Source organism: Malaya genurostris, chromosome 2, assembly GCF_030247185.1.
Source record: "Malaya genurostris strain Urasoe2022 chromosome 2, Malgen_1.1, whole genome shotgun sequence".
NCBI lineage: Eukaryota > Metazoa > Arthropoda > Insecta > Diptera > Culicidae > Malaya > Malaya genurostris.
In genome coordinates this window covers 343,439,452-343,453,464 of record NC_080571.1, presented here as the reverse complement: position 1 = coordinate 343,453,464, position 14,013 = coordinate 343,439,452, and the positions used below count along the sequence as shown (strand labels likewise).

Below are 14,013 nucleotides of genomic sequence, written 5' to 3'. Positions count from 1 at the left end.
AACTGGATGTTTTCACAGTGAAATCGGAGCAATTGGAATCAAATTCAGGGTCGTCTGCAACATCTCGATCAATTCTACGGCGTTTTCCACATCTTAATAGACCACCTTCAATAATTGTCGGAAAACCATTATTGCTGTGCTTTGTTAAGTTGCCAGCTACTGTTTTCGTACTACTTCGCTTCGGTTTAGAGCAAGATAAATCAGTATCACCAGATACTACGTTAGCATACGAATTATTTGTCTTGGAGATATCTGTTTTGGTGGCACTCACTTCACTTTTTACTGCTTTCTTGATAGCGGATTTCACATGCGTGAGCAGAGATCGTTCAGCCTCTGAAATTCCAGCTTTTACAACATTGTGAAGTTTATCTTCGAAGCCACCAACAGCATCACCAAGAACTTTGATCATCTCTGTTAGTTCAGCACACTTTATCAGAACATCATTCAGACTGAGTTGTTGTTTACGACACTCGAAACACATGAATTTTAGAGCAACGTTATTTTTTATTGCATTAACTCCTAAATTATTCAGATCGGAGCATTTGGAGTGCAAGATACGCATGCAACCTCCGAAACAGTATACACGATCAGTTTCGGAGGAGATCCGCTGCGAGCAAACATCACACTGTACAGTAGCCATGGCTATTGTAACGACCTAGCTTCACACTTATTGATTCGCCCGAGTGCGGGCTGATAAGTAAACAAAAACCGCACTGCTTGAGGCTTTTGTTCTCTGGAGCACGCACTAAAGTAATATTTTCAAATCGATTTATCAGGATAAGTGAGCTGAAGCTGTTGAAATATGCACGACAATATTAATGCACTCGTCACAAGCAACAATTGGACTATAATTTTACAGCTAGGCGATCAATGATTCACCCAGAAATTAATAAATTAGTAGGATCAAAACAAACAATGCAAACAATTGATACTTTACATTCGGTCTTTGAAATGCTCTTTTACGCCGTTCCGTTACACATCTGTAAAAGAGACGTTCCGGGAAGCTGCTTTAAATCTTCCAACACACAAGTTTTGTCGTCCATTATCACGCAGATAAACTTTGTCAAATATTTGCGGTACAACTTGCTAGCCCGGATTTTAGCCATCACATTATGTTTGTCATTACGGTTCGGTACAGTTTTAACCTTGAACGACTTCATACCTTTCCAGTGCTTGAATGTATCCACGAAACTTGCAGACATTTTTGTTTTTCTAGCCGCACCAGAAGAGTTGGTCTCTTCTGCAATATTTTCTTCACCTTAGTGTCCTTCTGGTGGTTACTGAGATTCGGTTTTGTTCCGCTTCCAACCATCTTGGCTGTTGCTAAATGTGTTTCGTAACATTCAAGAACGTTATGGACGGGTGTTTGCAGGAAAACCAACCTTTTTTGCATCATCCTATCTTGAATCTTGCTCTGCATACGGTTTTACTGGATCAGGGCCATTTTGCCGAAAGCCATTTTGCCGAATTCAATTTCGCTGAATGGGCCATTTCGCCGAATTCAATTTCGCCGAATGAGCCATTTCTCCGAATGCGTCGCCGTCGGCAGATTTGTGCCATCTTGGCTTCGGTTATGTGGCTGTGCCGCATCAGTTATACAGAAGTCATAACATACAGGAGGCATGACCCTTTCGGTGAAACGAAACGATACGGCATTCGGCGAAATGACCCGCTCCCGATTCACTCAAGAGTATTTTCGCATTTCATAATCGATGTAAATTCAGTATGACGCTTTTTGGGTGTCGACTAATGCTAAAAGTTCAATTTTAAATTGGTGATCACATTTTCGATAGCGATGGAAATACTGATGTTCTTACATCTAACCTACTCCTCCTGTTGGTAAAGTTTTAAAGATGCCACCGTAGTAGAGCAAGATGAATTAACGTCAAAACGAACCATTCGGGATGCATGCTGATGATCGCCGGAACGTAAGTGAAGAAATACTTGAGTCCTTGACTTTGACTAATACTTTGACATTTAATTTGCACGAATCACCAAAAGATTTAGGAAACTTCGTTTTGTGGATTGGTTTTGTTTGAAAATTTCTGACTTGGCAAGCCATTTGCTGGTGCGGACAAAAAATTACGTATTAGTTCATTTGCCACAAATCTACCTGAAACCTGAAACTTTACTACAAAGAAAGAATGTAAGTTTACTGATAATCCACCCGGACCCAAACTTTTATGAGGCCACAGCTCCCAAAGAGAGTCAGTTTGTGACATCGGTTCCGTAGAAACAGAATGGTTCAATTGTGCAAAGAGAACATATTACCCTGACTTTGACTTTGACCAAAAGCTCCAATTTTTATTGCAAATTATTCAATGAGCTTAAATTTCAGTTCAAATTGAACTGCTTAGTGCAAAACTTAGTGCTACTTGCGAAACCCTTTTCTATATTGCACTAAAGCGCAATGTCTTTCTTGATGTCCCGAAGGATACGAATAGAACCATAGCAAAAAAACGGCTTACAGCCAAAATTAAAAAATCTATGGGTTTCGTTTCAGAAAAAAATCTATGGGTTTCGTTTCAGAATAATTACTGATTTTGCAAGCTACTTGAAACTGTGGACAAAAAAAACTATTGCAATGCAGTTGAAACTCAATTAGGGCGAATGTCTATAATATTTTGCAGGAACAAAATTGTCAAATTCAACAGATGGGATATAAAACTGCGTACTTCGATTGAGTCTAGTCCTACAAGAATTTCAATACCTGAAATAGTGGTGTGAAGATTTCTGATTTGGCAAGCGATTTATTGCTGCGAGTAAAAATAATATCAAATTTTCGTTACAAATGAATTAATAAACCTGAAAATCTTCTAGGAAGAATATCGGAAAAAGGAATGCAGTAACCTGATTTAAGCTTTGGTCGAGAACCAACCTCCAAACGGTTTTAAAATAATTCGTTTTCGCAGGGCAAATTTTTGATACCAGCTTGAAGGTTTCTGATTAGGAAAGCTATTTACTGCAAAAGAGGGTAACAAATTCATCGATGAAACAGAAACTCTACTAGGAAGATTATCTGGAAAATAGAATTCTTCCAATAGTATCTCGGTCGAAGGTTTCTTAGAGACACAGCTCGAGGAAAAACACAGCTATTCTTGAGAATGAGTCTGTTGAAACAGAGTTTCTTCGATCCAGGAAAACAAACTTTTGAAATAATTCGTTTTTGATGGTAAAAAAAAATTCTGATTTGGCAAGCGATTTACAACTGCGGATAAAAAAAAATATTTTCGTTACGAATTAAGCTCAATTAGAGAGAAATCCTGTAAAATTCTCCTCGAACAGAATGGTCAAATTTAACAAATGGATGATGAACAATCTTGATTCTATACTTTGATCTAGAAGATGGCACAAAAATATTCAAAAATATATTTAATGAGTTGGTTTGAAAATCTCTGATAATGCAAGTTATTTACAAATTCGGATACAGTAAAAAAAAAATAAACCTGACCCTTTACTAGGACGAATGCCTAAAAGGGGTTGAACCACCAAATTCAAGACCTAGACCGGACACGGGTATAAACCGGACAGCTTGAATGCACTTTATTGTAATAGACAGACGTCAGTTAGCTGGAGACTTTGCAACCCATTGTATTCGTTTTCAATTTATGGTCTACTTTGCCCCATAATGAGTCTAGTTTAGCTGAAAGGTTTCGGAAATATTGAATTTTGAGTTGGTCACTTCTGCGTGACTTGGTACGAAAATTAATGCATATTTTATTATATTCGTATATTATATTTTCTGATAAGACCTCCCCCCTATTCCGAAAAAAAAATCAGGGTACGGGTCTAGTCTTGTTACAACTTGATCAATGAACTCAAAACTCAATTAGCGAAAATGTCTTTATGAATATTATCGCAAAGATGCCCTGAATATATTTCCGGTTAATTCATTTTTGATAATAAATTGGTTTAAAGATTTTTGATTTGGCAAGCGATTCACAGATGCGGATAAAAAAAAATCAATGTCACATTTATATGAATCAACGAAACTTGAACTTTACAAGGAAGCACGCCTGAAAAATCACATTCTACTGACGGTCTCCTGGGCAATGAGTTCATGTGACGACAGCTAAAAAAAAATTGTGTTTGAAAGTAAGGCTAGTCAACCAGGATGGCCAAAATCCAGGAAATAAAAATACTTTGACTATAGAGGACGGGTATGGGTAAGTCGATGCCTTTCACGCAGCCCACCTGGGCTCGATTCTCAACCCCGCACATAGGGTCAGAAAGTTTTTCTGGCCCGTTTGAAAGCTAATGGCTCAGGGAAAGTGCCTGAGACTTCTAGTTTCGGAGATATAATAGAATAAGTGACATAACCGTTCAATCGCGCCATTTCTCTCCGTTCAATTTTCTCGTAGATGACTGAACCGATTTCAACAAAAGTAGGCTAGTAGTTTCGGTGATTTAATGGTATCAATGACATAAACGTCAAAATTCATTACCACTCAATTTACTCAAATATGGATGAACTAGTTTCAATAGTTCTTCGGATCGTTCGTGACTCGTATTGGGTTGTGGATCGAGTTCGAAGATTATATAGTTGGCACTTTAAGTCTCGTGACGTAACCGACCAATAATTTTTTTTCTAACCGCAGAGAAAAAGTTGATTTTTTACCCTGAAAACTTTTTTATTCTTCAGCATAATCTCTAGAGCGATACACTTGACCCATCGGTCCTCCTACATTTTGATGCCCTTTGATCATAAAAAAGATTTATCAGGGCCTTTAAAATAGACTTTCGTTTCTGCAATGGCCTCAGCATATGACGAAAAATTCTTTCCCTGTAGACACCTTTTCCGAGCAAAGATAAAAAATAGATTTTGGAAATAGATAATAGTCGCTGGGGGCCAGGTCTGCAGAATACGGGGGATGGTGGCCCAATCCGTACTGCAAATCATTCAATGCAATTTCACCGTTGATTTTATGTATGAATGCGCTGGTACGTCTTTTTCCATCGCTTGATAAAAACTAGAACTCGTCTGACACGATCAGCTGTTATTTAAACTTTAGTGACTAGTGGATAAATTGCCATGCAATTTGGTAACATCATGCAATTTGGTAACATGCCCATCTAACACATGGACTGAAAAGTCCCGGACCTGACACATAGATGGCGCTAGTTTTATTGCAGTCACCTTTTTTTAGTTAATACTAACCTTTAAAAGACAGCTGGTAAAAGTTCATGATATTCTATTCAATAGTTTGTGAGTTATTGTGTTAAGAGTGACCCTACTTTTATTATTTACAGAACAATGGATAAAAAACAATTTCGTGTTTTAATTTCACCCTGCTTTTTGATTGAAAAAAATACCGTTCAAGCGAAACAATATCTTGAAAAGTGTTATGCAGACTCCGCTTCATCAGAAAAAATAATAAAACATTGGTTTGCTGACTTCAAACGTGGTCGTAGAGACTGCGATGATGCAGAACTTAGTGGACGTCCAAATGAGGTAGTGACACCAGGAAACATAAAATAAATTAGTAAAATCGTTTTTAATAATCGAAAAGTGAAGTTGCGTGAGTTAGCTGACATAGTAAAGATATAAAAAAGTGTTGACTTCATTTTGCATTAGCATTTGACTATGAGAAAGCTCTATTCAAAGTGGGTGTCGCGTTTGCTCACTGTTGACCAAAAGCGAGACCGTGTTAGCAGTGTTTGGCCATGTTTAAACGTAACGAACCGAAAGTTTTGTGTCGGTATGTGACAATGGATGAAACATGGATTCGTCACTTCACTCCGGAATCAAACGATCGTCGTCAAAACGATCGGCAACTAGTGAACCTCGTCCAAAGCTCCCGAAAGTACAACAATTGGCTGGAAAGGTTATTGCCTCGGTATTTTGGGATGTGTGTTGTGTAATATTTATCGACTATCTTGAGATAGGAAATATCATTTACAGTGATTTTTTATATAGAGTTATTGGAGCGTTTGAAGGCAAACGCAAGGAAACGATCGCATATGGCAAAGAAAAAATTTCGTTTCATTAGTCAATCAAAACAATGGCAAAACTACATGAATTGAACTTCGAATTGCTCCCACATCCACCGTATTCGCCAGATTTGGCTCCCAGCGACTACTGACTGTTCGCAGACCTGAAAAAAAATGCTCGTTAGTAAGAAATTTCGCACGAATGAAAAGGTTATCGCTGAAGCTGAGGCTTATTTTGAGGCAAAAGATAAATCATTCTACAAAAGTGGTATTGGCTGGAATGATTGCGTTGCTCTTGATGGAGATTTCGTTGATGAATAAAGTTAATTATGAACCAAAACAATCGTGTTTTCTTTGTTAGTCCCGAGACTTTTCAGCCCATGTAATGCACTTGGCTTGAGAAATGGTGCTGAATATGTGTCGTAAGCGCTGAAGCATTCTTTGGTGAACTACCCGAATCAATCTGAATGAGTGTGTATCAAAAATGATCCCAAATCAGTAACAGAAATTATCTTCATAAAAAAGCAAAAAATGTTTCAATGAGAAGGTGAAGTAAGAATAGGTTTTTCCAGTTAAGTTGGCTTAAAAATTTCTGATTTAGCAAACGATTTGTTACTGCGGACAAAAACTAAATCTTTTTTTTTCTCTCGATGAATCAACGGAACTGTACTTGAAATTGAGAATGCCTGAATAATTATTCTATCAATAATTTAAGATTCTAGAACATTGGAACATCCGATCCAACTACCCTCAATTTCACTCGATCGAGAAATAATGAACGATTGTGAAGTTGAAACGGCTTGATATCTGTCTAATGATAGTGGAATATTGAGACCGCTAAAGTTTACGAACGGAGTGTTGTAAAGTCATTCCACCAAAGATGGTTAATATTTTCTCTTGAGATTGCAATTTAAAACATTTACTTCTACTGCTAAAATATGTTTTTTTATTACTTAAATTGTACAGAAATAGTTATTATCTCAGTTTATTACAGAGAACGTAAAGAAGTGAGTTTTCTTCATAAAACAACTTCAAACATGGAAAAATCTTGTACGTAATCTGACACAATACCCAGTCAATGTGTACTTATCGTGCACACAACATAAACATCCAATTCATAAACAAACTCATACCGTGGACCGCTAATGCAATTTCTGTTACTTCACGCCTCGGTAACTGTCTATTATTCTTTTCCAATGCTTTGCTCCCTGTTCCGGCTGACAATGGACGCATCTTTACAGCCCAAACGTGTCCCATCATTGTAATGCGATTATCGCGCATAAATCCATCCCCATGAGGGACACCCGCGAGACAATTGCCCGTACCGAACTGATAAGACAGTCTGATCCGGTGAACTGCATTGTTGCACAGTGGAGTTTCGCTGAACAATTGTTGGTCAACATTTTGATTGACATACGCTTGAGGTCGACTGAGTGGGAAACTTTTGTTACACAAATAAAAAATTCCCTTTAGGTAACTTTCTAGATACATGAAATTCAAAATTAAGATTGACATTTTCTTCGTTTTGTGACAGTTGCTGGTCTATCTATGACTATGATGTCCAGCTTGTGGTCGGCCAGCATCCGAACCGTTATCCGTTTTGACACAGCAGTGAATGACAGCCCAAGAGGGATGTACTTCACATTTACACCCAAGCATAACATTCAAAAATTGTTAACTTCTGTAGTGCTGATATGAATATATAATAGTCGAGTCCCTTCCTACAATTGATAACTTTATCATTCAGGTAACAGAAATGCCGAACCTCGGACTGGTTCGATTCTGCAGATCAACTTGATGAGTGTCTGACAGTCATTGGATTTGTGTCACTGTGCCATCCCAGTAGTGGTGAAGCAAATAGATATTTCAGCCTGTAACCTTCACACCTCAACGGAATGGCATTTCCGGTGACATTCTTTTCGACTGCTCTTATGTTTCCTCTCTAGCCTCTACCTCTAGATTTGAAATACCTGACCGAGTCAACGAGTGTAAACAGCAAATATTCAACGCTAATCTATCAGCCTTACGGCTTTCGGTCTCTGGAAGCGTCTAACCGAGCTCCGTCGCCCACACACGTCCTGTAAATACTGATATGCGATCGTAGTAAGCGCTGCAGTCGGTCGACATCTCGCAAGACCAGCACCAGTACCAATATGTATTACCGTCCTGTGGCATGGCCTGCTTGGCTGTTACTTTAACCACCCGTTTGCATTGTACCGGAAGTTAAGCTAGAGTTATGGTGATTACGTTACATTTGTTTAAGGTTTTCCCCCCTGCTTATTATTATTATTATTATTACTATTATTTACGCTACAAATCTAATCTATGTTGATTCACTGTAATCTTATCCATTTGTTTTCACTTTCATTGTGTCATGCATGCATCATCATCATGTCGTCGCTCGTACTTGTACTCCTTCTGCCATCTGTTCGTGGGGTTTTCATTATCACACTGAAAAAAAAACTGCACTCCATTAACTCCATATGCCGGTCCGTATCATGAAAACTGCACCATCAAAACCCACCCCGCACCCCAACGGCATCCCAGTATCAAGAGCTGGAGAGACAGAAGTATCTTATCCTGAATGGGAAATACAATCGCCACAACTGTCCGAAACGGTTGATTCCTTTGCACAGTATTGTTCTGGTAAGTTGCACATTTTTTTCGTGATTTTTTTTGCGTTTCAGTTTCAGTGAAGTGTTATTTACTGCTGTGCATTGAAATGCTGTTTTATAAGACGAGCTTTGGGGTGTGCTTGAGTCTCGCATTGAATGTACTGCTCTTAAGAATAGCGTCTTGTGTTTTACGCAATAGGAATCTTTTTTCATTCGCTCAGGTCATAAGGTCAAACATTGCTAGGCTAATTGGGTCCAGTGCTATTTGGGACTCTTGATTGATATCATGAACAATGACACATCTTCAATGAAAATTTTCATGATATCAATCATTTTGCTCATGAAATTTCATGAGAAGACATGGTTTATGATTTCATGATTGAAAAATCATGGTACCGGCAATAAATTTTTATCCGTGTACTAACAAGACGAGTTTCTACAAAAGTAGCAAATGAAACTTATTGAAATTTCAAGAGGTTCTACAATTGTTTTTGTATTGTTTTTTATGTTAGATAAATTCAGAAAGATTTTCAAATATATTAAAATCGGTTGTGCCACTTTTCACTGTTAAGTTTTACAATACTACCCAAAAAATCACTATAGAACAATTTAAGGTACATCTGAAACAATTGTGCAGCAAATCACCAACTTGCCCACGTTGCACTAGCAGTTATAGAAGCTCAGCAAAAATTTTCACATCGTCATGTGAAAACGAAGTAACTAAAACAATTGTTCAACTTATCAAAAATTTTCCAAATGATTGTCATAATTGTATCCGACTCAACATATGCCGAAATGGCTGTTTATCTCTTGTGAAGAAAAAAATAGTGAAATTATGCTCTCCGCAAGGCGAAAAATGGTAAGCCGAATTGAAAACCTCACAGTAAAAACAATTTTGCAGCCGAGTCCGCATAGTCTTGGTTGCCTCATGAAATATTAGGTCAGTGTGTGCAGATTTCTTCATTTTTAGAAACACAATTCGAAACTTGCAAATAAATTGTACCAGATTTATCTGCTTGAAATGAACGCAAAACTTGCCGATATGAGAATATTATCATAAAAGTTCCAGAAATACAACATTACATATGCAATGAAAACAAAAAACCATTATATAATTTGTATCCAATTTTTATCTCGAGAAAAAAATGAACAGATCTGACATCACTTTTTAAAGGCATTGAAAGCAAAGTTTAGTTCATCATAGTTACTCTCCCAGTTGTATATTACCGCTTAAGCAACTTGTTTTTGCAACTAAAGCGCATGGGCTCACTAAAATAATACCTACAGTGCGTATCACAAAAGTCGGGTTCACTAAGATGAATGACTAAATTATATTGTTGTTTAAGCCAACTAGTTTGATAAATATAAAAACAAAAATTTCTCTTTTTAATATTTACACGTTTATATTTTCTTTTATTTAGGTGAAATAAATCATTACGTTGGGTGAACCATTTTCTTTTCAACACACTGTTATCCTCGATGCCATATTGAAAAATATTGAAGAAAAACATCGATATGATTAAAATTGTCTGAAAAGGTGTATCAATGTTTGATAGCTTGCTTATACATATTTTGAACACTATTCCGATCATATGCATTGAAAAGAATATATTGTTATTTTCATAGAAATTGATGTGCAATCATCAAAACACGTACATTCAAAGGCGCTTGAAAATTTCAGGCGTACGAAGACATGTTTCACCATAAAAATGCAGTTCGTTGTCGATTTTCTATTTTCTAAAACATAAAAGATCAATTCTACAATATGTAGTATTACCATTTATTTATGTGCAGAATTTTTTTATAGTTCCATGTTTGTGTTACGAGCAGTTGTTTTGAAAATCAAATCTGAAACTTATTCATTAGAGATTATGTTTGCTATTTTTTTTGTAAACATCAATTCAATTCTTGTTTACATTAAGTAATAGTTTCACAATCGTTTTTTCGCTGATTTAATTGTAGCATTTGTAATGGGATCGATTCATGAGTTTTTGTATCAGTTGCACAATAATTGTAAATCAATGTTCCCAACAACGGAAGAACTTAAAGATATGTTGCACAACAAAAAAAAATTGCGCTTTTTCCATAACACAACAGTTACTAGAATAGTAATATAAACTAATTTGATAAATTGCACAATCAGTAGAAAAATACAGGACAGCAACTTAACGTGCTACTTGGGTAGTTGGTCATACCAAGAGTACTCCTAATTAATCTTCAATTTTTTGTCAAACGAAACATACTAATGGCAAAGAAACCGTTTTAGTTTATTTGATGTGGAACACATCTTTATTTTCTGTATAGGGGCTCAATTCAGAAACTCAAGGAAAAATACTGGTAGAAATGTGGTCAGACTTTAAACACTTACAGCTCAGTATATTTTGTAATAATTTTAATGTTATTTCATTATTTGATTGGATATTGGTGTAATTTCGTCGCAATCGGTCTCTCATAAATTTCACCTTCAATAGCACCACGTTTGGCTAAAATATTGGCTCTTTCATTGCCTGGAAATTTATTGAACTGTTTGATTGTAGATTATTAGAAATTTTAATTACCTTGTTCCACATCAATGGTTCGAACAACTCCATGGGGCTGATCCTTGTAGTGTTATTCGAAATGTTTTTCATCGTTACCTTCATATTTTTCCATCTTTCTGGCCTTTTGAGGGTAACTTTACTGTCTTTTCGATCACAAGAAAATAGTGAAAGCAAATCTTATTATGCCCTTGTCTTCGACTAGCATAAGAGCTAAAAGTGATATTCGTGAGGTTGAATTAAAAGCAAAAATAACTGGAAAGACTACTTAAAACTGTCACACTCATAAGCAGAGTAATATCTAATTAAGGTATTTCCAATACCAAAACAATAACACAGAAACATTGAAATGTAGCATACAGTGACTAAACTTAAAATATATTTGAATTATCTTTGAAGGACCACGATTGGCGGTTTCAAACAGTATATTTCTTTTGTTGACGCATACCATTTAAATGACACAATAAAAATAACGATGAATAACTTTTTTAATAAGTTTGAGCATTTTATAATTCAAAATTTCAATGAATATCACACAAAATTTGATCAAAATTTTATAGCAATTTTTCAAATACGTTTGTTTAATACCTAAATAAATTTTTTTTTTTTTATTCAACAATATAATATATTTTTAGGCACACTGCTTAAGCTCTAAGATGCCAAGGGTATTTTCTAATCTTAATTAACGACTAACTTAAAACTAGAATAGTATCATTAGATTATGTCGTCTTAGATTTTCTAGAATCCATTGTATGTTGCATGGGTCTTCCAGATGGCGCTATCTATGGCCGATTCCTTTCGGTTCGTGTGGGTCCGCGGGAAACACCCCCAGGCTACGAAGGCCCGGCGGGTGGCCCGCATGCTGGTCATCGACTGGAGCGTAGAACCGTAGACGGTGATGGTGATGTTACGGAAGAGAATGAAAAAAAAAAGTAAATATTGTGGAAACCGAGGTAAATAGGGGGTATGGAAACAAAATGTCTGAAAACTACAAAGATCTAATTAGTTGCCATCGAGATGGTGAAGAGACGGAGAAAGGGGGAACGAATAGTTAGTGACAAAAAAAAAAAAAAGATCTTGTTAGTTCCAATGAAGATGGTGGACAGGGACGGGGATCGAGAGAATCGGGCGGATATTAGTGTCGAACCTGTAGGTGGAGATTATACTTTCTGAGCGAGGTATATCAGATTACACTTGGATATTAATGTGTTTAAGGTACTGATATATGAGAAACATATATGAACTATCCCGACTCGCCATCACATCTCGGACCGGAACCTCAGGTGGTCTACCTCGGGCCCTAAGGGATTCCAGTAGCTTCGACCTGGCGTCGCGATACTCTACGCACGACCACACGACATGCTCGATGTCCTGATAACCCTCGCCACAGGTGCAGAGACCGCTCTCCGTGAGCCCAATACGCCGGAGATGTGCGTTGAATGTGTAGTGGTTTGACATGAGTCGAGACATCACACGAATGAAATCGCGACTCACGTTCATCCCCCTGAACCAAGGTTTCGTCGATATTTTGGGAACAATGGAGTATAGCCATCTTCCCAGTTCGTCATTGCTCCATGAAGTTTGCCAACTTTCGAGTGTCCTCTGACGAGAAATGCTAAAAAATTCATTGAAGCAGATTGGTCTTTCATAAATTTCACCTTCTAATGCACCCACCTTAGCCAATGAGTCTGCCTTTTCATTTCCCGGAATGGAACAATGCGAAGGGACCCAGACTAAGGATATTAAATAAGACCGACCAGATAAAGTTCTCAAGTGTTCCCGTATTTTCCCCAGAAAATATGGGGGGTACTTTCCTGGCTTCATTGAACGGAGAGCTTCTATTGAACTTAAACTATCCGTGACAATGAAGTAATGGTCTTTGGGTAAATTTTCAATGATCTCAAGAGTATACTGAATAGCAGCTAATTCTGCGACGTAGACTGAAGCCGGATCACTGAGTTTGTACGAAGCGGTGATGTTTTTATTGAAGATACCAAAGCCTGTGGATCCGTTGAGATTTGACCCATCAGAGTAAAACATCCTTTCACAGTCAACTGCTCTGAATTTATAATAAAAAATATTAGGGATCACTTGAGGGCGTACGTGATCCGGAATCCCACGAATCTCTTCTCTCATGGATGTGTCGAAAAACACAGTAGAATCAGAAGTATCCAAGAAATGAGCACGGTTGGAAACAAACGAAGAAGGATTAATATTCTGAGCCATGTAATCAAAATACAAGGACATAAAACGGGTCTGAGAATTGAGCTCGACAAGCCTTTCGAAGTTTTCAATCACCGTCGGACTCAAGACATTGCATCGAATCAGCAATCGATATGAGAGATCCCAGAATCGGTTTTTAAGTGGTATAACGCCCGCCAGCACTTCGAGACTCATCGTATGAGTCGACTGCATGCAACCCAAGGCTATACGCAAGCAACGATACTGAATTCTTTCCAGCTTGATGAAATGGGTGTTCGCCGCGGATCGGAAGCAAAAGCATCCGTATTCCATCACGGACAATATCGTTGTTTGGTACAGCCTGATCAAGTCGCCTGGGTGAGCACCCCACCAAGTTCCGGTTATTGTGCGAAGAAAATTAATTCTCTGCTGGCATTTTTGTTTCAGATACCTAACTTGACATTCCCACGTGCCTTTGGAGTCGAACCAGACCCCGAGATATTTAAATGTGAAGGCCTGAGCTATGGTTTCACCCCTTAGTTGAAGCTGTAATTGTGCTGGTTCTCGCTTCCTTGAAAATACAACCAGCTCAGTTTTCTCCGTAGAGAACTCGATACCCATTTGAAGAGCCCATGTCGACAAGTTGTCGAGGGTATCTTGTAATGGTCCTTGGAGATCGGCAGCTTTGGGTCCTATAATGGACACAACGCTGTCGTCGGCAAGTTGTCTTAGCGTGCAAGATGTGTTTA

At 37.7% G+C, this 14,013-nt stretch overlaps 1 protein-coding gene across 3 annotated transcripts in view; it reads left to right on the top strand.

Moving 5' to 3' along the window:
• LOC131431891 (uncharacterized) overlaps positions 1-14,013 on the top strand; it is a 161,907-nt gene that overhangs the window by 134,257 nt on the left and 13,637 nt on the right. For 2 of the 3 annotated variants that reach the window (XM_058597839.1, XM_058597841.1), the window contains one exon: positions 8,479-8,577. The exons of the other annotated variant lie outside the window; for it this stretch is intronic. In XM_058597839.1, coding sequence (XP_058453822.1) covers positions 8,479-8,577 — 99 coding nt within the window. The remainder of the gene's footprint in view (positions 1-8,478; positions 8,578-14,013) is intronic. 3 annotated transcript variants of the gene reach the window in all.